This window comes from Sturnira hondurensis, unplaced genomic scaffold (genome assembly GCF_014824575.4).
Source record: "Sturnira hondurensis isolate 20B ecotype Veracruz unplaced genomic scaffold, ASM1482457v3 Scaffold0001872, whole genome shotgun sequence".
Lineage (NCBI taxonomy): Eukaryota > Metazoa > Chordata > Mammalia > Chiroptera > Phyllostomidae > Sturnira > Sturnira hondurensis.
Genome location: NW_028074503.1, coordinates 18,339,863 through 18,364,260, shown reverse-complemented (window position 1 = coordinate 18,364,260; position 24,398 = coordinate 18,339,863). Strand labels below are relative to the sequence as shown.

Genomic DNA, 24,398 nt, shown 5'->3' with positions numbered 1-24,398 from the left:
AAAGAACTTGAGACACGTGGTTATAAACTAAGGTGGGGAGAATGGTGGGGGAAGGAGTGTGCGGGTGGAGGGGAATGAAGGGGGGGGAATAGAACAACTGTAATGGTATAATCAATAAAATATATTTAAAAAAGAAATACAATCTTGAACCCATGTGATAACTGAAATAATTGGACTGATTCTGAGATTCGGACTTCCAGATTTCATTTGGTCCTTGACAACTCTCGTGACCTGTCACAAAACACTTGATACCACTGGGCCTCAAAGTTCTCACCCAAATGTTCCTCTTCATCTCAAAAATCTTATTATTTTTATAGAAAGCACAATGGCAAAGTATAAAGAGCAGGGAATCTGGAGTCAACTCCACCATCTGCAAGTTATACAGAGTTTGGGCCACTTACTTATCTCCTACTTACGTCTTTGACACCTAAACACGGGGTATGAATACCAGCTCAGTGGATTACTGTGATTCATGTAGACACTTCACAGTGTCTGCTGAAGAGGTTAGTTCTTAACTGTTAATTATTGCTACCTGCTGATTTAACTAGAGTAATATGCCATTCCCTTAGTATAACTACTAAAAAATATAATTTACAATAAAATACTGGAGTTTGCTGAGGTGCCCTGTCCTTCATTTTATTTTTGCACTAATAACAAACAGTATTTAACACTCACTGATTCGATTCCCTGTCAGGGCACATGCCTGGGTTGCAGGCCAATTCCTAGAAGGGGACACATGAGAGGCAACTGTACACTGATATTTCTCTACCTCTCTCCTTCCCTTTCCCTCTAAAGATAAATAAATAAAATCTTAAAAAAAAACAAACAAACCACTCACTGAGCACTGTATGTCAGATGCTTTCCTAAATGCTATATGTGTATTAACTCATTTGATCTTTCAACAACCCTTAAGGATCAGTTATTATTTATATCCCCATTTTTAAGATGAGTAATTGGGGCCATGGAGAGAATATGGAACTTACACAAATGTACACAGATAGTAAGTGGCAGAGTTAAGATTTTAATTCAGGCAGTTTGACTTCAGAGCCTGCAAACATTGCCCTGTGTTTTGTGAATGCACATATTCACTGGTAAAGCCTCAAACTCAGTACCAACTAGGACTGGGCCCACCTGGGGAAAATGAAAGAAGACAGTCTGAGAAGGAGGGACACTGTCAGACCTGACCACGCGGTCTCCCCGGACGCTCATACCTATCGATTTCTGCAGAGTCTATTCCAGCACTTGACCCGCTCTCCGACAATGAGCCCTGACTATCTTTCTTGGTAGGTTCCAATCCATTCTTTATATCGTCAAAATTTTCATATTTGAGAGCCTGGACCAGCTGTAATAGGTACATCAACAAGTCCTGGAAAACAAACAAAAAAGAAGGTAATATTAGAAAAACAAATGCAGTGTGTTACAGACACAGTTTACTCCTAAATACCAAGCTAACGATTCACTTAATCACTTACCGGCTGTGTTACCTTTGACCGGTCACTGGGGTACCTAACCTCCTGGCGTCTCACTGGGTGCTCATCCAGAAAACGGACATAATCACACAAGCATCAGAGATGAGGTACGAAGATTTAATCAGTTAAAAGAAGAGCCTGGCACAGAGTACGTGGCCAGTAAATGCCTGGTTTAAAGCAGTATCACAAAGCAAAGCGAAAAGCGAAAACCAAGCAAGAAAAGGACTGAGACGGTTCACATTCAACTAAGAAACTAAGACAGGATCCCTTTTACAGCTGTAAATCATGTAACAGTGTTTTACACCTAAGATCACACAAGCAACTCCAAATTTCCAAGTTTTTTAAGGCTTTGTTTCATAATCTTTTCTGGTTAGGATTTTTAAAAACCTGGCATTCTTTTTATTTTCCTGAAAACTCAAGTTTTAAAGAATTTGGGTTGCTTCGTCAAGTCCTACAAAATAGATATTTTAACATTTGTGGTTAAGCAAAATATTACTTTCCCAACAACTCCCAATAACAATCTGAAGAAAATCCCAAAGCCTAAATTTCCCATATGTCTATTGACTATCAATTGGATAATTAGGTCTATAAACATCGATAACATAGGTTTTACTTTTCTGAGTGTTCCCCTGACGTAAAAATACTCTTTAGGTTTAATATTTAGGATAGAAATATTTCCTGTCCCACTCTGTAAATGTAGTTCCTAGCCCTTCCCGATGACTTTTTCAAGTACCTATTATCTTCCAGTTCCAACTGTCACTCACCCAGTCAGCTCCTCTGAACGTGTAACTACCAATTCAATTTTGTCCCTTCAGCCCACAAACCAGGTCACCCTCCTGTAAAGGCGTCACGAGGCCCCCTTCCCTTTCCTGTCTGTAATGTACCGATAGCATTTGTAGTTACTTGCTTTGCTCTTTGCCTTTCCCACTGTATTATAAACTCCAAGGGGACAGAGACCACTTTCCAACAACCTATTTCCCCTCCCTTAATACCATAATATGTTTTCTCACTACTGTTTTCTTACATTGATATACCCAAAATTTTTATCATTAGCCAAATACTAACAGAGTAATACCCAGGATTTCACCACTAAAGGATTTTTTCACAAGAAAATTAAATGAGTGCTGAACTGGCTTATTGATTTCCTATTCAAATACATTAATCGATGTCAATGGCCAGGGAAATCAAGTGAGTGTACAAAGTACCTCTACAGTGTACTGTGGTTTCTAAAAACTATTTTAATTGGAGCAATAAACATCTGATTTACTACTGTTTTATTTAAAATTTATGGCATCTAACAGCAATAGGTATGGTTCCATGCTTTTTCTAAGAAAAAAAAGTGAATTACGTAACAGAAAATTGATTTATATATTCAATGACAGGTAACCTTCTTAGGAGGTAGAAGTAATTCAGTTGCACTGAGAGTCTTCATTACCAAGGCATGCTTTGGAAATGTTGCTGATTGTATCACTGGGTGTATTGTACTTTCCTAATTGCAGAAAAGACTTATCATATGAAATTTAAAAAGCAGCCTTGTTATTAAATTCCCCAGGAAGGAGAAATTCAGACAAAACTTTACTCTTTTTAAGTAACTCATCACCATCTGATCTGTTGGTCATCTGGTATTCTATATTCAAACTACACTTCCCTTCATTTGTATGGAAATGAATTAACTTCAACAGAAAATACAAAGACTGTTTGCTCATTATACAGTCCCATCTTGAAAAACATCAAGTTCCTTCAAGCATGAAGGACACAGCATACAAGTGAAACAAAGAAAAAAAGAAATCGGGTTTCTATCTCAGACAATTCAGGAAGAATTTCCCAAGAGCTATGAAATATTATCTAGATAGTGATCACCATTTTTCTCAAGAAAAAGTTAACTGTAATGTTTCGGGGTGCGAATGCAAAGTCTTCAATCAAAATCACTCCCTGACTTCTCATTTCGTACCGAAGTGAGGATAACTCTACATTTACGGTCAGAGACATGGGTTTGGATCCTGACTCATAGCTACATACAACCCACATACCTGTTAAAGTGAAATACTTTCTATTTTTCCTGCACTTTTCAATCACCTTGACTCTGCTCACATTGCTCTCCTCACTTGGAATGTAAACTCTTGTCCAACTGTGAAAATTCTATTCTTCCTTCAATTCCTCTCAAATGCTACTTCCTTCTCACATTCTAATAGGGAATCTCTCCTTTTGAGCCACACAGCAATAAAAAAATGTGTTTTTAAAAATCTTCTTAGTAGCTCTGGCTGGTGTGGCTCAGTGGATTGAGTACCGAAGGGTTACCAGTTCGAATCCCAGTCTAGGGCATATGCCTGGGCTACAGGCCAGGTCCCCATAGGGGACACATGAGAGGCAGCCACACATTGATGTTTTTCTCCCTCTCTTTCTCCCTTCCTTCTACTCTCTAAAATTACATAAAATATTTTTTAAAAATTTCCTAAGTAGAATATTAGCAAGTCAAATTCAGAAAGGTATTAAAAGATTAAGATTTATTTTACAAATGTACAGCTAGTATAGTATTAGAAAAACTATAAGCATAGATTCCATATCTATACTATATACTGATGTCTTTCAGATAGTATGATGCTACACAGACAAAAAACAGGAACCCACCTAACACCTATTAGAACTAATGAGATAAACCACTAAACCAACAAGGTAAAATACAAATATTAAACAAAAACACAGCTTTCCATTTAACTAACAAAAATAAGATATAAAATGGGTAAAGTAATTCATAACAATAACTGTCACTGAATAAACCTAATTAAAAAAACATGTTAAATTTTTATAAAATCACAGCCAAATTTTAAAAAATCCTATCTCCAAGAGGAAAGATTTAGTATTATAAATATACCAAATTTTCCTTAATTAATATAAAATTTTAGCCCTGGCTGCTGTAGCTCAGTGAATTGAGCACAGGCCTGTGAGCCAGAGGATCGCGGTTTGATTCCCAGTCAGGGCACGTGCCTGGGTTGCAGGCCAGTTCCCAGAGGGGGACATACGAGAGGCAACCATACACTGATGTTTCTCTTCCTCTCTCCTTCCCTTCCCCTCTAAAAATAAATGAATAAAATCTTTAAAAAAACTTTTTAAATGTAATTTTACTTAAGATTTTGGTGGAGTTTTAAGAAAATGACAAAATTATTTTTAAATTCTTGAGAAGAATAAATGTGCAAAAAGTATATAAGTAGATTTCCAGGTATTCATAAAATCTAGAAACACAGTTTGTTTGTTTTTTTACAAATTACACATGACTTCGACATCATTTGACTTTATATTCATTAGTCTGTTTCCAGACTTTACAGATACCAAATGCATGTGTTGATAGTGAGAAAGTGTCCAAGATTATACTGGTAAGAGTGAGGCAAGTTTCTAACAATATATTCATAGGATATACATATTTATATTAATTTATAAAAAGTACATATACTGTACATACATACATATGCTTGTAATTTGCACAGCACGGGAATATATGAAAACATTGATATAGGAGTGCGACCCTTCTGGAGGTAAGAAATTGTTGCAGGAGTGGGTCCTACATTATTTCTTTCACAATTAAAAAGCAGAGTAAATCAGAGAAAAAAATTTAACGTCACAGCAAAGGAATAAACCAAATACTGCGGGCACTAAACAGAAACCAGCGCAAATGCTGCTTGCTCCTGAGACGGCTAAGGGAAGCTTCTCAGAGGCAGCGAGCCCTGCGCTCCAGCTGGAAGGACGGACAGAGAAAGACAGCGGGGCCCTGCAGAAACACAGGCGGAGGGAGGCACCGCTACGGGAGAGGCTGCGGCACGTTCGAGGCCTTAGGCCAACTGTCCACACATGAAACATCCAGTTGTCCAAGGTGCGGATATTTAGACATGATGACCTTTGATGTACTTTTTGATGCTATGATTTATGGTTCTATCATCGTTTTTAATACCAATTTTTTTTGAAGTTTATAAACTATAATGTACTCCATAGATACAGCAAAAGTCAAGGGGAAATTTTAAACCAATTATAAATGAAAGACACAATTTGCATGATTTCAGAGTAAAACTGACATAATATAAATGTGCAATCTTTATGGACATGTGCATAAATACACTTCAAAACTTTGCCCCACATAATTTTTTTCTTCATAATTATCAAGTGACACAAGCAACTATTCTGTCTCTTTTAATTGGATAGGAAACTGAGGTGAGAATAATACAGGGGTGGGCAAAAGTAAGCTGGCAGCTGTATGTAAGCAAAACACAGTTTATTCCTGCATTATTATTTATCGTATTATTTTCCATACAAACCTACTTCTGCCCACTCCTGTACACAGTGTTCCCAAAGACATATATAGCTATACTGAGTCAGAAAAAAGGCAAAATTCAGATCTTAATATACAGTACATCTAACAAACCAGTAGTAACAGAATTAAAGAGTTTTTTTAGCTGAGTAAATGTAATTTATTACTTAACTAAATTCAGAGGAGAAATCATGAGCTAACTTAAGCACATACCAGTTATGCTGAATCTTTAAAACCTCAAAAAACAAACACTCAATAACTGAACCACACTTTGCAGTTTCGGATGCATACAATATTTCTATCCTCTACGTCACAACTAAAGCTACAAAATGGTCTAGAAATAGCTCAGTATCTACACAAGCACTGATGACTCCAGACACAAACACTTAGCCTCTAAGCTTGAAGGAACTAAGCCAGACAGTCATGAATGATTTACAATTTTTCTATTTAAATTCTGAACCCACCCTGAGGGACTGAGTTGACTATACCCCAGAGGCCTTCATCTGAATTCTGTGACTCGTGTCAAACAGCGAGAGAGAATTAATGACTTGAGTGAAATTTCTAATGAATTTCAAAATAAATATTTTGATATTTCAAATAAATATTGAAATACATTTTTTACTTGTGCTACAGTAAACACAATTAGGAAGAAGAAGGTAATATGATGAAACACATTGCTTACGATTGCTCTTTGACAGGAGGGTAAATAACATCCCGTTCTGATAAAATCATACATCTGAAATTGTCCTCCAAGTAATCTAATGGAGGGCAGGGAACGGGGAAGACGGCGAGAAATGTTACAGACGAAACGAGAAGGCCTATGAGTCACAGCTGTTCAGGATGGGTGACTTACGTGTGAGCACCCAGCCCACCACTTACGTCAGTGTTGACATTCTGCTATAATACGTATGTACAAATATCAATCTTAATAAACGCTGTGTTGCTTCTTGTAATTCAAACACCATTACAAATTCAAAAAGATTTAATTACTTTTCAATAAAGGTCTCTGACAATAGCTGTTCTGTGGGACCAGCATTCCTATATACATACAGACTTGAGAAGAGTTATCCCATACCCGATAAGCCCTGCAGGCTAGCAGGTTAGGTTATGTTTGAGAGCACATTCACCCTATAAAAACTAATAAGTGAAAAAAATACTAAAATTTTTAGAAGTATTCTGAATTACTAAAATTCAAAATCCAGCAATAGTTTGTGACCACACAGAATCTTCCTCCTTCCTAGTGGCCTTTGGTGCATAAAAATAGCCCATATAAAGTCTGAGATCTTTGCTCTGCAGAGGATTCAAAACCGTCCTCAGAAATCTACATATAATTGTCAGCAAGTGCAAGTTTAAAGGAGTTTGAAGGAGAGCAAGATGCTCAGGCATCTCTATGCTTTAAAGGCCACAAGGGCTTTTCAAGGCTACCATTAAATATGGCTTGTTGTATACTGACTAATAGAGGGATCTGAATTATTCCCCAGCTGGTGCTGCAAGAAGCCATTTTTCATTAGAATTCCTGTTTCCAGACAGAGCGATGCAAGCTCTGCTGCCGGCGAAATGTCCTGGGAGAGATTGTCCTATCATGAAACAGATCAGGAAGTAAATTTTCATTTCACCGAGGAGTCCCTGGAGGATATTTTAATTTTACTTCTGAAAACACACCTAGTATATCCTCTTCCCTCTAAAAAAACCTCCCCACCCCTCCTTTCTTACACACACACACTCAGACTCTACAACAGGCTCTAGTCTAAACGGCACCCGAAGAGGAATGAGGAACAGTAACGCACCTCGTCATCTGCCTGCCTCAGCCGGGCCACGGCGTAGCACCTCACTGTTGGGTTGGTGTAATGGGAGGACAGCAGTTCCAAGGAGTCCTCCACGTCCATTGGCTTCCACTTGCCCAGAAGTTCCAAAGCCTGTTTGGCCTCCTGAGGTAGATCCCAATTAACACATTTCAAGAACTTTGTCAGAGCCTAAGATCAGGAAAGATTTTTAAGTTAGAAACAACAGCCTATTACCTGGGGTAGGGGAGGTCAAGGATGGCTAGGCAGAGTTCCAGGCGGTCCAGATGGAAGAGACAAAGAGTAAACAAGAGACTCCTTATGTAAACACTAAGGGTTCACATTCTATCCCAGAAAAACAATGCAGCGCAGAACGAGGAAAATGCATGATGCCTATATGCCTATAACTTCACAGACCAAACTACTTTCATAGCACTGTAAATTCTAAAATTTCCTTTGGCTTTTCTTCAATACACATTTGTTACTTTAAAATCCTGTGGCCTGGAAACAGTTGAAGCATGTATGTCTTACAAACTCTGAGGTGCCTTCACTTTACAGCATTTAGGCGTGACAAAAAGGAGCCAATGAATGAAAAGGTCCAAAGCACACGAGGAACTACTAACCCCACTCCTGAATACTTCTCCAGTCTCTGGGTTTCCTCGATGCTCACAGGCGTGAAGACAAAAAAAATTATTCTGTCTCTCTTCACAAAGTAAGTATTTAAAAAGACAATCCAATACAGACTCCACAGAAACAAGAATAAAAACAAACAAACAAACACAGAAGCAGTAGCAAATACTTTATGATTTCACTTAGCTGTCTGTGGCATCCTTCCGGAACCTCACTTCTTTACACAGGTGGCATCCTGAAGTTTTCACCAGACTGTCAGTTAAGTACATTGCCTTGGAAAACATCACTCATGGCTAATAAACGCTCTTTAAAGAAAGGTGCATACTTGTCAACAGTTCAACGATTCTGGAAGTTTCCCGCACTTTCGGCTCTTCCTTTAGTAGTTGCCTCGATCTTACCACCGTCATTTAAATGCCGCTCTTCTTCCTGCTGAACGCCTTTGAGGACAGCCTGATCTCCACGACTGCCCTGCATCCCCAAGGACAGCGACCCGTTTCTCCTGCACACGCTGTGCACTGCTCATACCGTGTTCCATGTCCATGGAAGAACACAAACTTTGGCCCTAGTAACAATCCACGCAATTGTTCTCACTTCTAAAATGTATTTCTAGGTTGAATGTGGGAACAAAGTAATCCTTCTTAAATAACCACAGCAAAAGGTTCTCCACTTCATAGCACATCAGCAGCAGTAATAGAAACACGTGGCTGTGTGCTTACTATAAGCAAATCTTGCAGCATGCCGATACCCTCAGTTCAATAACCGTAACGATCTAGCTCCAAGATTCTCAGTCTTATAGACTTATTAGTACGATTTACGACATACACTACTGCCAAGAAACTTTGGGCATGATAGAACCAATGCCACAGCTTTACAATGCTCAGTGCTACAAACGTGAACAAGGAGAGAGCAGAATGAAGAAAGAGACAAGAGGAATGAGGGAGATAAAAGTATAGGAATCTGAAAATAGCAGTACTAATGATACTTCGTCTTAAATCCTATGTAAAGGTTCAGCATTCAAATGCAATGTCATCCCTAGAGCCTCCACAGATAACTAGAGCGCACACACAGCTTTAGAGCCAGTGTGCTGGGGTTCAAATCCTAATGCCTGGCTCCAAATATTAGCTGGAGCATATTATCCAAGTTTTAAGGAACTTATCTCCTAAGCTTTTGGTGACAATTAAATTAGTTATTGAATTTAACTAATTTATCGGTTGAGTTTTCAACCGAAGCACTGAAAGTTGTGTTTGCCAGCATGCCCCTACACAGTCATGTAGGAAAAAAATAGGTGGAGAGGCCAAATTTAATTTAAAAATAAATTTCTAAGACAGTAACTTATACATAATAAATTCTTGATGTGTTAATTTTATTGTCCAATATTATTGTTATTTTATATCTGACATTGAATCCAAGTTAAATGTTAACATTGCTGCATTCATTACCATGTTTTACATTAACAGCAATAAATATTTTTGTTTACCTCCCTTTGATCTTAGAATCACCTCACTGGTACCTCCTATTCTAAATCCAATCCTAAGCACAATCCCATTAGAGTTGAATACACTGTATTTACCATACACACTTCTAATTTTAACTTCTACCAACTCAGTTCTTAGAAACTTCCACTTTATTGTTAAAGGGAAACCTATTTCTCTACCGAAGACACATCTGATACAAACATGTGGGTTTGCCACACCATTCAGCCCCTAATTCTCGGAGGACACCCAGCAGGTGTCCTACAGCGGAACTCAACCCTGGCACTAACTCCCTGGAATCACCGCAGACTCCAAGAGCTAAGGGGCTAGTCCCACAAGAATACTTCCCATTTTAAAACCAGCACACTGAATGTTGTAATTACGTCCCTTTTTTCCCCACCCTCAGCTTTGCTCCAATCTGCCCTGGTTTGTCTTCCTCAAAACATCTCTTGTAAAGACACATTCTGTTGCTCTAGTGGTTTTCTACTGCCAGTGAAACCCAACCCCTGAGCACAGAATTCAAGGCTCACCACAAACGGACTCCATCTTTCCCCCTTTCTATCCATTCATGAAGGTTCAGAGACTGCCTCTAAACCTAACACAGTGCCTAACTCTTGCTTTTCTCTCCCATGAGACATAATCACCAAATAAAAAATACCACAAAAGCTTACTCAAATTGTTAAGACCAGTCTTTGCTCTGTGAAAACTGCTTCATAACACAGCCCACTGACCTTGTTTTACTCCACATTTCTATTACAGTGGCTACCTCAATATTTACTAGAGAATAACCCTCAATCTACTATCTTCCACTTCTCCATTCTGATTGTCTTTATAAATGATATTTCCCTGAAACAGTTTAGGTTTATATGAAGACAGAGAAATGATATCTTAAGCCCAGACTTCCAAATAATACTAGGCCAAGAGTTGAAAACAAATGCTTGCTGAAGTGAATTCCTCCCCCTTGTGGTTCACCAACAACTTCTTGTCAGGAGACAAAACCAGACCGTGACCTGGCAGTCCTGATGTCACTGTCCTGGCAGCAAGCCCAGCGGCAGCCTCTTGAACCCATGCAGAGTGTCACTCTCACCCTCACATGTAGGGCTCTTCCTACCACACTTTCCCCAAACACAGTGAAAAGGCATTAAGTAAGTATACCAGTAATCTTTTAGTTAATATTTTTATAAGAAGAAAAAGGCCATTTCCATGGTAAAAGCTGGTTCTGAAAGGTTACAATATTCACATTTTGGGTTCTATAAAAATGAGTCACTTCTTTAAAGCTACGAATGATGAATTTTAAAATACTCCATAAATTTTACTGGTTTTGTTGGACAAAGCTATTACCGTGAACTTTTTAGTGCAAAGAGTTTAAACTAGAGAGTTCTCGACCGAAGTACTGAAGGCTGTGTTTGCCAGCAGGCCCTGGCACACAGCCATGTAGGAAAAAAATAGGTGGAAAGGCCAAATTTAATTAAAAAATAAATAAGTAAAACTTTGTAAGAAGCAATTTCCACCAATCTGTTTTATGAGCAGCTTTCTCTCCAGAAAAATCTTTTCAGCCTCAGGGCCCAAGCGCCAACTCACCTAAAGCACTGCTCCTGGGAACTGACACCGAGAAAAACAAATTAAGGGACCAGGGTCCAAGTGCATTCGTTTTCTACGAGAGCCATTTAAAATTATTGCAAAGATACAAATGTGGCTGTGTGAATAATTTCTCTGGTCACATCAAGGCCAATATATTAAAAAGTGCTTCCTAACATTAAAAAATACTGTTCACTAGACCCAAGTGATCAAAAGAACCCTGTAATATGTCCTGAGAATTAAAGTTCCATCAGCCACTTTCTGAAAACTTGAAATGAACTAGTTAAATGAAACTTGTCACACACTTAATATCACTTGAGCATTTTATTTCTTTTACACATACCTAGAAGTAATTGAATTTCAGTAGGAAGTGACTACTTTTTAAACAAACAATTTTTCTTGTAAGCCTTTCTGTCTAAGGCAGTTCTGCTCTGTAAATTTATTCCATGCTCCTTGAGTCTATACATTCTAACAGTTCAATCCAATTTCTTGCTGTGTATTTTAGACAAGACTGCTGCATTCAAGGCAATTTCTGCGACCAGCGTTATTCTTCATTTAACAGAGTATCATATCCTAAATCAAAATTTTTAAACACAAAATCACAACCCTGTGATTCTACCAATGACTATTTCCTTTTTTGTGACAGAGAAAACAACACTCAAAGCTGTAGTAAATTGAAGATTCTTCTCTTATTCTTATTATGGATATCTGACTACAACAAATTTTCAAAGGCCTCAATAAAAGATAAAGAGGAAAAGCTAAAGAGTGAAGATGAGTTGCCGCTGGATTTTTATCTTTATTTTTGTGGTTAAGAAAATATTACTGTTTCAGAAAAACAAGTTAAAGCAGCTAAAGACCAAATCATGAGACTGTAAAACACATTCATTCTCACATAAATACAGAATAGCTTTCTGAAAGGTATAATTGTCCTGATGCTTCTCTGTTTTGCCCCCAGGGCATTTCCTAATCCCTGCCAACGCGTGTGTACAATGCTGCAAATACGTACGTATTTTCTCTCCAATCCCCTTTTCTGTCTTCACTGACTACCTTCATTTGAACTCACGAAGGTGAGCACATCAAGGAGCAGCACTGATGAACTCTGGGATTCTGCACAGGTTCCCTAATCTCAGCTGCAACTGTCCTCACCCGCGGAACAGCAGCGACGATACCAACACTGGGAGGTGGCTGCGGGATACGAAGACCCATGTCGTGAACGGCTATTTAACAGACACTGACTGTTAGTATTGCACTTCAGAGTTAGTCCTTGAACCCTGAAACGTTCTAAGAATTCACAGACTATTTTAAGAAGTGGAAGAAACTTGATGTTCACTATTATTTAATCAACTCATTATACGTGAGGAAATTAAAGCTTAGACAGGTGAAATACCTGCCTGCAGTAAAAAGCTTCTTGGTGGCAGCACTAAGAACCAAACCAAGTCTGCAGACTCAACCCAGTTTAGCTGAGTCCCTCATCACAATTCAGCCTCTTCAAATCCACGGTTTCACTGTGGAAAGCAAGTATCTAGTTCTGACCTAGTCTCATCCTACACTCCAAGCGGGCGGTCACTCTACCAACTCAATTTACAAGTTTCAGATTACATTCCTCATGTTCTCCCCGGTCACACTGCTCTAGGTTCTGTATTTCCTATAATGATGCAGACATTTTGCCAGTGAACCCAGGCTCAAAGAGAGGAGAAGAAAAAAGCAAATCAACATTTACTCTGAACCTACTCTTCGGCCAGGTTATTCACCTGCATTAGCTCACCTGTAAAGAATGGAGGAGACCACGTTTCCAAAGCTCTCCGCCTCACCTTGCCTAGTAAGAAGGTGGAGGGCCAGACTCTAAACCCGCGCCTCTCTGACCCAACCTGTTCGGTTGCTGTCCACACATCAACAGGAGGCGCACATGCCTTTGTGTGGCGCTCTCTGTAATTCTGTAAAATGGAGTGTCATACATATTGTTCTGTGACAAGAACTCTATTTCTCTCACAGTTTTGCCTCATCTTCATCAGCGACAAACTTGGTAGATAATTTGACATGTGAACATTGAAGAAACTTACTTTTTCTTGGTTAGTAAGGTAGTATCTAAACTTCCAAACAAGATCTTGTTCTTCATATGTAAGCTGCTTGGTTGGTGGATAACTCACAATGATCTGCAACCAAGAAAAAGAAGAACTACTTTTGTCAAACGTTCTTCCTATATATTTCCATTTCACTTAACACTTTTCATTGATCTAAATACTTCTATTCTAGAACTACTATAGAGCCAAGAAGAATGTGCACGTAGCCTAGTATGGCTTCAGTTTACCATACCTACCAGTCTGAAAAGGATTACTACTAGGTTGTAAAGGGGAGAAAAAGATAAGATGAAAAACTCAAACTCTGTATGAAAGAATGTATCAACAGAGCTAACTTAATTCAACCAAACTAGCTACAACCTCCCCCCTCAAACAGGAATAGTCTGAACAATAAATGTTTCTCCTGTCGAGTCAGCCGCACAGCGACACAGTGTGCACACCAACACCCCCTCGGCTGCATACCCGGGGCCAGTTTCTAACAGCGCCATGTCTGTCTGCAGGACAAACACACTTACTGAAGGCCCCCAAATAATAATAAAACGACAGAAATTTGCAATTTTTGAAATTACTCTGGGTTCATTAAATTGGGGGAAAAAACATGTGAATCACATTTAAGTGAAGTGGTATCACAACTTGTAACCAAAATACTCATTTAATTATTTTTACATTAATAGTTTAGAAATTCTTACATTTAGTTGATCTCTTGTGGCAGCATTAGGTTTGAGATCATGGTCAGAAGGTCCACTTCTTAAACTCCGGGCAAGTTTGTGATGTTTACTCTCAACCAGGTTCTCCTATTAAATATTTAAAAATATTAATCAACAATGTAAACATCACCAAAGGGAAGTTTCAAAAGCCAGTTAGAAATAGAAAAGTAAATAGTTACCTAAGATCATTTTACCATACTTAATGTTTTATTTCAGTTACAACTTTAGTCTCCTATGTTTTCAAAATACATCACCATTCTGAGATGAGGAGACTAAGCTTGTTCTACACTTCACGCGTGCCGTAACACGCACATGCCATCCCCGCTCTTTCAAACACCTGCCCCCATCCCCCAGGTAGCAAGGTTTGTATACCCTCTCTCCGCTCAAACACTCCTTCTCTCTAAGCACTTCCCTGACAGCCCAGACTAATGCGTCACCTCTTCCAATCGGCTACCAACACCTTGCGATGCCTTGTAGTACCATCATCTTAGCAGTTTAACTTCCAGTGGTAACTTGAGGGTAGGGACAATGACCCTATTTCATTAAATATACTTACTTGGTTTTGATTCTTTTACCTATGGCTGAAATAATTTGTTTTAAACATACTGTCTTTGCTTAAGAGACTTTTTATTTTGTTTTTGCATTTGCAAATTGTCTGTTCATGTTTTTTGCCTAATTTTCAACTGGCTTTCTGGACCTTTGTTCTTTAGTTTTTCATAGTTCTCCTTATATTACATATGTGCCCCTTTGTCTGTGATGTAAGTCGCAGAGTTTCTCCCAATTTATCGATCGTCTTTTGGCTTTGTTTTTGGTGTTTCTGTTATGTGGTCAATTTTTTTAATGCAGTCAAATTTATTAATCATACCTTTCCCTGCCTCTGGATTTGAGCCATCATTAGAAAGTTTTCTTCCCCACACCAAGGTAAAGTACCAGTACAGTTTCATGTTTAACACTTAAATCCCTGATTCATATGGAATTTTTCCTTATGAATGGGATATATGACGTATGGATCTAATTTTATCTTTTCCAAATGGCTAATCAGTTCCCCAGCACTATGCTTCAGGAAGAAAATGCCACTTTTATCATATACTAACCTTCATACTCATATTTACTTAGATCTACTTCTGGGCTTTTTAATCGGTTCCACCAATCTGTCTGTGCAAGTGCAAGTGCAAGTGCTACACCTGAAGTTATAGAAGATTCATAGTCCGTTCTGTTTGAGACCCGGTACACCAGCTCAGTGGCAGTCCAGGTATTGTGTCAAAATATACTCCTCTTTTTACTAAGTAATCACGGCTTCAAACTGAACTGACTTTTTTGAGCACAGAGGGTGAGGAGAGTAATTGCTTTTTTTTAAAAAAAAAACTTCTCTTTTGTGCCTGCTTGCTTCATTTAAAAATTTTTAAAAAATTAAAAAAAATTTAACAGGAGCCTTAGTTCTTTGTTTTAAAAAATGATTACATCATCTATAATGTTTAAGCTATAATTGTTGAGATTTTGTTTAGAAAAGAACACACTCGATATACAGACATCTCGTCTACCTGACACCTTGGCAGGAGTGACACAGAAGTAACACTTAAGATGCCAGTTTGACAAAACTTGTTTATTCTTGGCCACTCTGAAGGTAACCACAGGCTACCCCCACTCACGTGTTTCAACTATCCAGAATGCAAAGTACAATCTGATTTTATCATGAAAATTCAATTTCAAATGAAGATCTACTGACTCGATTTTATTATGTCGTGAATAGGCTCCATGAAGGCATTTAGGGTGTTTTTGTCTAAGATTCCCAAAAGTGACCTTTTTTACTAACCTTTTAAACTCTCTTTCCGTATCTACCTTTTCTTCTGATGTTGGGTCATCAGCCATTACCTCTTGGCTTCAATGATCTGCATTTACCTTAGTCATTGTGTTTTCAAATCTTCCATTGTGCTCCTTTCAACCTATTTTGGCCTAATTAGCAAGGTAACTAATCTAATTAGAAATGCATAAAGAATGAAATGGTTTAGAGTGATGTACATGAGTTCTAAGTATGAATATCAAAATATCTACTATGCTGTTAAAAGGATCCCCCCCATTCTTACTGTTCACATCCACGAAAGAGCTATCATCTCACAAATTCAACAGGGAGGCATCTGGAAATCGAGACACCACGGCTCAAACTGAACCCTTCTAATAACCACAATGACCCTCCGTGTTTTGCAACTAACCCAGTCCCCCTCAATTTTCATCCACTGATCCTATCACATCCTGGTATAAACCAAGTACCCTTATGTATGATGACAATCCTTCACATACAGGCGTTTTCACTTTACTGAATTTCCCAGATACTGCATTTTTAAACTAACTAAAGGTCTGTAGCAACCCTGAGTCAAATAAGTCTGTAGGCACCATTTTCTAATAGCATCTGCCTACTTTGTGCCTCTGTGTTACATTTTAGTAATTCTCCCAGTATTTCACACTTTTTGTCACTGTTGTATTTGCTACGGTGCTCTGTGGTCAGTGATGTCTGATGCAGCTACTGCCATTGTTTCGGGGTACCACACACAGACACATTCAAGACCTCGAACTTCAGGGATAAATGTGTGTGTTCTGACTGCCCCCTGGGCAGCTCTTCCTTGTCTCTCCCCCTCTCCTCGGGCCTCCCTCTTCCCTGCAGCACAATAATATTGAAGTTAGGTCAATTAATAACCATACAACAGCCTCTAGGAGTTTAAATGAAAAGAAGAGTCACACACCCTCACTTTAAATTGAAAGCCAGAAAAGATTAAGCTTAGTGAGGAGGACATGTCAAAAGCTGAGAGAGGCCAAAAGCCAGGCATCTTACACCTGGTAGCTAAGTTGCGAATGTGAAGGGAAAGTTCTTGAAAAACATTATTAAAAGGGCTACAGTAGTGAACACACAAGTGATAAGAAAGCAGTAGCAGCCTTATTGCTGATACAGAGTTTTAGTGGACTGGACAGAAGATCAAACCAGCCACAACATTTCCTTATACCAAAGTCTAATCCAGAGCAAGGCCCTAACTCTCTTCAACTCTATGAAAGTTGAAAGAGGTGAGGAAGCTGTAAAAGAAAAGCCTGAAGCTAGCAGAGGTGGGGAACCAAAAAGTCTGCATGACTTGCTTTGCTGCGACATTTGCCTCATTGCAGTAGTGTGGAACCAACCACGCGGTGACACTGAGGCCTGCCGAGACCTGTCCCCGACAGCGCTCACTCCATGACCACCTCCCCTCACTCTCTCAATAACCCGAATACAGTGGTTTCCCCCCATGGCACCATCCTGACCTTGTTCTTACATGTTAATACTTCTTGTAAAAATCCCATCTGAACTTGATTCCAGACAGCTGAAGTAGGTTACAATCACTTTTAGATAGCTGAGGTACTTTACAGATACACTTTTTAAAATGAAAATGCATATCAATCTAAGTAATAATCACTCTGGAGTGATTTGACAGTAACTCACCATAGACATCTGAGGGTCAGGAACTTTCACTATCTCAAAGCTTGTTAAAATTGGAGATGATTCATCACCATCCTGTGTTACAGTGCAATAAATTAAAATAAATAAATAGATAGACAAGTTAAAATTTAACCAACTGGTAAGAGGCAACACATGTAACAGGGTGCAGCCAAGAGGGGTCCAGAAAGGGATGACCCCAAAAAGGGATTTGGAATGGGGTCCAGAACTCTAGGTGTCTAGCAAATATTAGAAAGACATGTAAGATGCCCTCACCCCTTCCCCACCACAGGTGTGAGTTGGGGGAAGGGACAAAGGGAGCAGGGCCATTGAGAGCTGTTTTGTACAGCCACAGCCGTTTAACATATCTATAACCTTTAACTGGTTTCATGGACATGTTAAATAGCTGNCCAGAAAGGGATGACCCCAAAAAGGGATTTGGAATGGGGTCCAGAACTCTAGGTGTCTAGCAAATATTAGAAAGACATGTAAGATGCCCTCACCCCTTCCCCACCACAGGTGTGAGTTGGGGGAAGGGACAAAGGGAGCAGGGCCATTGAGAGCTGTTTTGTTCAGCCACAGCCATTTAACATATCTATAACCTTTAACTGGTTTCATGGACATGTTAAATAGCTGTGGCCATGCTTTGAGCCAGGGGGATGGAAGGGGACCTCCCCCACAAGATGTAACTGGGGGGCAGGTCCCCGAGTTACAATGCCTGCATGGGAGCTTGGAAAAGTTAGGCTCCGTGACATAAGGCCACACCTGCACAGACTCACAACGGCAGCCTGGTAAAGCTGGAAGGATACGGGTGTGCTGGCTAGTGTAGCCAATTGTAGGAGTCGGAAACGGGGCTGCACAGCAGGACTGGCTCGGGGATTAAAAACCCAGACTTGGCAGCCATTGAGGAGAGAGACAGGCACTTCTGGCAGAGTGGGGACCCTGCAGACATGTAAGAGAGAATCACCATGCGGCTTTAGCAGAGAATCGCCACTCGGCTTTTGGCCAGAGTGGTGACGCCCCCCCTCTCCACAGCTTTGGTGGAGAGAAGAAGAACCATGTACTTCTGGCCAGAGTGGGGACCCCCACAGCTTTGGTAGAAGAGGACCACATGGCTTTGGGGTGCTCCCTTTGGTCTCGTGGCCTGGGAAGCAGGAGAGACTTTGTCTGGAAGGAGGGTGAAAGAGCTCTTTACCAGTAAGGCATGAGAAAGTGCCACAGGGTTTTGGATTAATCAGAGATCCTGCCTGGACGGTGACACACCAGACGGTGACACACACCTGACGGTGCCAGTGGCCTATAACATGGACGTGTGCTTCTTTTTCTGAGTTACGGTACCCCAAATTAGGGCAGGGGGAGAAGGAAGCACTGTGGGTTTCTGTGGGTATCCAAAAGGACTTTGATATTTTAAAGGAGAGACTGGGTCACTACTTTAAGTCTGTATAGCCTTAAATAAACCTTTCCTTTCCTTTTCACAAATCTCTGGCATTGAGAGATGTCTTTCCTATTGGCGACAGATAGTCAAGCCCAGTAGGGGGTCCTTTCAGTATTAGTATACCATCCTGGGCAGTTGGGGGGGGGGGGCTTTGTTCTGTAACAGTTTTTGGCATCCCTGGGTGGGCCAAATAATTGCCCCCGCCTTGGACCTCGGTTCTGTAACAACATAATAATGTATACTCCAATGTTTTTTAATTCTATTTAATGAACATCATTCCTTTCTTTCAAAAATTAATCTTCTTTCAACTATATTTTAGAATACATTATTTTTTACCTTTTATTGCTGATGAAATATTTTAAGAAAAGTAAAATCTGACAATAAAAATTTATAATATAGTTTTAGAGATATGAGGTCTGGAAATCAGCAGATGGTTTTTGTCTTTTTTTTAAACTGTGTTTATAATGACAGTAGGTCAAAAATAACGTGTCCTAATTGTTAAATTCAGAATAAGAAACCACAGAACTAATTATGTTACAATGGGTATGTTACATCCCTTGCAAAAACTATTAAGTAGATGTTGGTAACTTCAAATTGTCACAAATGAGCTCCACTCACAGAAGCAGAATTTTAAGAATGCGGTTAATGCTGCTTAAGTTTATACACAGCTTAGACTCGGAAACACTGCTTCCACGTGAATCTGAATAATGAGAATCCGTCTATCATTTCTTAAGAAATAAAGCTGTCTTGGGTTGTCGGTATTATCATTTTTGAAGAGTGGTGACTTTTATTTTTATCCAATTCAGGCAAGAAAGGTAATTCAGCATAATAAAATGTCACTGCATACATACCAGAAAAGGCTAAACTAATTAAGGTCGAAATTCATTTCCTCACAAGTGTACACCTAGACTCAAGTTCTCCTGAGTTTCCACATGCTACTCCCTTTTCCAGTTTAGATATGCGCAACAAAACCAGGAGACGGAAAAGGGGAAGCACTGTGACTTGACTTCAGTGCAGTAATTGCGTCTTAAGAGAAAACCACAAATTCCCACGGCTGCTGTTGAACAGGCTGATTCTCGGTCGCAACAACAGCAAACACATTCATCAGCCCCACTGTGACAAGTAATCTTCACTAAGGCGATCTGTCACAAAAGACAGGTGACAGGAAACTCTATTTCCATTAGATTCAACGCACTGGCCCAGCAGCCTTCACACGAAGTGGAAATATGACAGGGTAGGTACGCAGGCATTAATTTACGGGCAATCGCTCAAGAAGCAGTAGAAAGAGGGCAAGAACCTTTCCAAAATCACTCAAAATTCTTCTAATTTCTATTCTGTTGTTATTTCATTTATAATCAGAAGTGTCTTTTGAAAGATCCTTCACATCTTCAATGTTACAAATTGTCACCTCCATTAGCATGTTTTTTGCAATATAAGCTCCATATGGGCGGGGACTACTGCTTTTCATGAAATTACATATGGTACAAAAGGTAAAACATAATTTTATTAAAATGTATTGGTGGCAAATTTCGCTCCCCTACATTTCCCTTTCTTTACAAGGTCGTTTTCCTAACACCAGTCTTCCTTCCTCTCTGCTTGGTTTGGCAGGCGCGGCCTGACCTCCCGCTCCAGGTCCTACCACCCTCTTCCTGGGTCCAACCCCCACCGGCAAGGGGGTTACCCAGACCCTGGGCTCGGGGAGCACTACCTCAGCCTCGCTCTCCCACACCCGGCTGTTCATCTTCTGAATCACTCGTGTCACAAATTCTAATAAATTAATGAACAACATTAGTCTACCTTTCTAGCTCCTTTTTTTTCACCAGGAAATATCACTTATAAAATAAAAAAGCTGAAAGAAATGAATGTCTCTTTATCGTTTACTAAAAGGAAATGATATAAGCTCAAGAGAAAAATGCAAATATTAACTTGAGAAATACCAAAAAAGTGGTAATAAATTAACTGTACAAACCCTATACTTGCATTATGAAAACACCCTTCAAATAATAATTTGTAGTTATAAATGTATTTTAAAATCACTTGTGACTTTAACAAATCACACTAAAGTTAAAATGCGACTTAAAATGCTGCGTCTAATGAACAAATGCACTGCCTATAAGCTTGGCCACACGCTAGAGAACGCATTACTCAGTGATGCCATGAATCAAAGTCTGTCCTCATTCGCACTGATTTCAGAGCCTGTCTAAGGGTTTCTACAAAACCAGCAGGGACCTGGTTTACCCTGTTTTGAACTATGCAACATTAGTTGTCATACAAACTGCGGCGAGCACTCGAGGCACAGACACTTCCGGCAGCTGCATGTCGAGCATTCCCCGCCCTTAGCACAGCGAGCAAACCGTGGGGGGGCAGAACCATATGTGTTATCACTTAGCCTGATAACATAATTTCTTAATTCTGTACATACTGTACAAATAAATGCAGATTTGTGAAGGGTTTCATAAACGTATATATGGTTGGATCGCATATAAAATTTCAGTACTCTATATGTGTACATACAAAATTTTATTATCTTGTCCAGTAAAAGTCCAACCATTGTTAATATTACGAGAACACCTCCATGACATCAATGTAACCTGGCAGTCAAGGAGAGTGGACTGGAATGCACATACATGAACGATGATGACTTCACTGTACTACTCCGTGGGGGTGGTAGATGCCACTGAGTGAGCCCATGTACTGCATGGATGTGGCGTTCAAAATGAGTGAGCAGAGCAAGGAATCTGCATTAAATTTTGTGTTAAAAACACAAAAATTAAAAACCCAAAACATCACTTCGGTGAGATACCTTGAACATTCCTCCATGGAAGTTATTCAGTCGATTCAGAAGGCCACAGCTATGGGCAACTGGTGATTGGCAGCTTCATTATGAGAACACACCTGCTCTTGCATCACGTTTCATGCAGAGGTTTTTGGCAAACTATCAAATCACCCAGGTGACTCAGCACCCCTACAGCCCAGATATGCCGCCCTGCGACCTCTGGCTTTTCCAAAAACTGGAATAACTTTTGAAAGGGAAGAGATTTCAGATCATTGATAAGATTCAAGAAAATACTATGGGGCAGCAAATGGCAACTGGGAGAACTGTGTGAGGTCCCAAGGTGCCTATTTTGAAGGGGACTGAGGCATCATTGTCTTATGCGTAATATTTCTTGTATCTTCTTCGATGAATGCCTCTGTTTTTCATAGGATACAGCTAGAAACTTTCTGGACAGACCTCCTCATATATATACAAATAAACAATCCTTTACTTTCAATAGCTTACCACTTAAAAAACAAGATCCTCAATTTTTATTTTTCGAATGAATATTAACTGTTAATAAAGCTATTGCTTTAATATCCTCTCGCCAATTTTCAGAAAAATTAAAAAAAATTTAATCTCTTGCATATTCTGTAACCCAGAACTACATTCTACAAATGATTGGCTTTTGTAATATTGTTGTATCTATGTGACTTGATTTGTGCATACATAAACAGCTGCTGATGACAGCTGTCCGATCCTCTCCTACAACCAAATAATTCATCAAAACAGGCACAGCAATAATCTTTTTTAACATTTCCCCCTCCTCTACTTTAGAGACTGTAACAGTCCCGAGGCAAATACCTTTTCATAATAAACAATACCATATTCCTTATCGTCACACTTGACACACCGAAACTCAACCATCAGGTACATGAAATTTGAACTTCGTTTTTCACTCTGAAAAAGAAGAGGATTTCTATGAAAAATAATCATCTTTAATATTCTCTTAAAGGATAAGTATGTATCATTATTCCCAATTCAGTTAGTTACACATGGACCTATCAGGTACAAGTTCAAATGTAACACATTTTCATTTCATGATTATAAATGCACTGTTTTATACAGCTCTACCATCTTACATACAGCACTATGCTTTCATCCAGTAGTGTCTACCAGCCACTTACAACTCCTAAAACTTAATGACATTGTTGGTTTATTCAGAAGTTTGGATTTTATTACATAAAATCTTGATAGTGTTTTTATATACATTGCATAAGAACTATTTAACTTCAAAAATAAAAATGTTTTATACTTTTACAATTTCAGGTAAAGAACAGCTCACCCTTAAACCATATGATTAATCTAACTATAACAGTTCATATAAGTGTGACGAAAACTAAAGCAAAGTTTATAACTTAAGTACTAAGGCCTTTTAAGCTTAACAGATATAACCTTTATATGTTTTTCAAAATTTATAAATGGTCTTGAGATTATGTGCAGTCATTTGTAAAATTTTAATTAGTTTTAAGATTTTATTTATTTACTCTTAGAGAGAAGGGAAGGGAGGGAGAGAAACATCAATGTGCAAGAGATACATTGAATCGGTTGTCTCTCACACAACCCAACTAGGAACCCGCCGGTACCAGGCATGTGCTCTTGACTGGGAATCAAACTACTGACCTTTTGGTTCGCAGGCCAACACTCAATCCGCTAAGCCACACCACTCAGGGCCAGTTTTTTAAATATACTGGGAAACAGTTACTTCCTTCTCAACATAAAAAAAATCTCATTCTGTGTATATATTTGTCCCTTAAAAAACAACAACAAATACTATGTTAAAAAAGTGAAAATCAAATGAAGTCTAAAAGGATGATTAGTCTCGACCCAACACACCTTTTAAAATGGTTTTAAATCTATATGTATAAAACCACAGAAAAATCTAAACAGGTCACTTAAGTTGTTCAGCTTTATAAAGCATATCACAGTCCACCATGGTAAGTAATGGTATCCTATCTTTTAATGAGCTGGGGTGGGCAATGTGGGAAAGGCTGGGCAAAGGAGCCCTAACATTACTTTTTCTATCACATGGGAAACTAGTTAAAGAAAAAATAATAATAGCAAAGCATTTTGATTAAACTATTTTTAAAATGTGACTATTATAAAAATTCAAAACAGGACATTTTTCTTCCAATGTGAAAATATGAGAATGTGCTATAAATAAATTTAGAAAAGATGCCCAGCATTCATATCAAATATAAATGGTGTTAAACACCACTAATTTGGCTTTTTTTAAAGGATACCAGAATATAACATTTACAAGTGTTCACTGTAAAAATAAAATAATTTCTCTATCTCCTCAAAACTTTTTAAAGAACAGTGATCTGTGATGGTCTCTATAAGTTAGGCACATCACAAAATTAATAATCCTCTTTCTTAATGTGATTCACATAATTGTTCTTTATGTTCTCTAATGCCAAATATTAGGTCAAACAACTAGTATTTCAGTGTAAATAGATAAAAAAGAAAACAAACTACATTCCAACTTTTAGAAAGGTTCACCGAAGTCATTTTTAATTAACCATATTCTAGATTAATACACAGGATCAAGAAATAAATACTTGAACCATGCAACTTTATTAAGGGTACAGAGTCCTACATGCAGGACATAAGAAGTATCTTCATCAGGGAGAGGACTTGCTAAAGGTGATTTATGGTAACTGAAGTGAAGAGGTAGCA

General features: G+C 38.9%; 1 protein-coding gene across 1 annotated transcript in view; it reads right to left on the bottom strand.

Moving 5' to 3' along the window:
* The window catches only part of PIK3C3 (phosphatidylinositol 3-kinase catalytic subunit type 3), a 113,578-nt gene that overhangs the window by 62,270 nt on the left and 26,910 nt on the right, over positions 1 to 24,398 (bottom strand). The window contains exons 6-11 of the mRNA XM_037033600.1: positions 22,524 to 22,619; positions 17,476 to 17,547; positions 13,995 to 14,099; positions 13,288 to 13,380; positions 7,554 to 7,739; positions 1,212 to 1,366 (exon numbers count right to left, since the gene is read on the bottom strand). Of these exons, the coding sequence (XP_036889495.1) occupies positions 1,212 to 1,366; positions 7,554 to 7,739; positions 13,288 to 13,380; positions 13,995 to 14,099; positions 17,476 to 17,547; positions 22,524 to 22,619 (707 nt within the window). The remainder of the gene's footprint in view (positions 1 to 1,211; positions 1,367 to 7,553; positions 7,740 to 13,287; positions 13,381 to 13,994; positions 14,100 to 17,475; positions 17,548 to 22,523; positions 22,620 to 24,398) is intronic.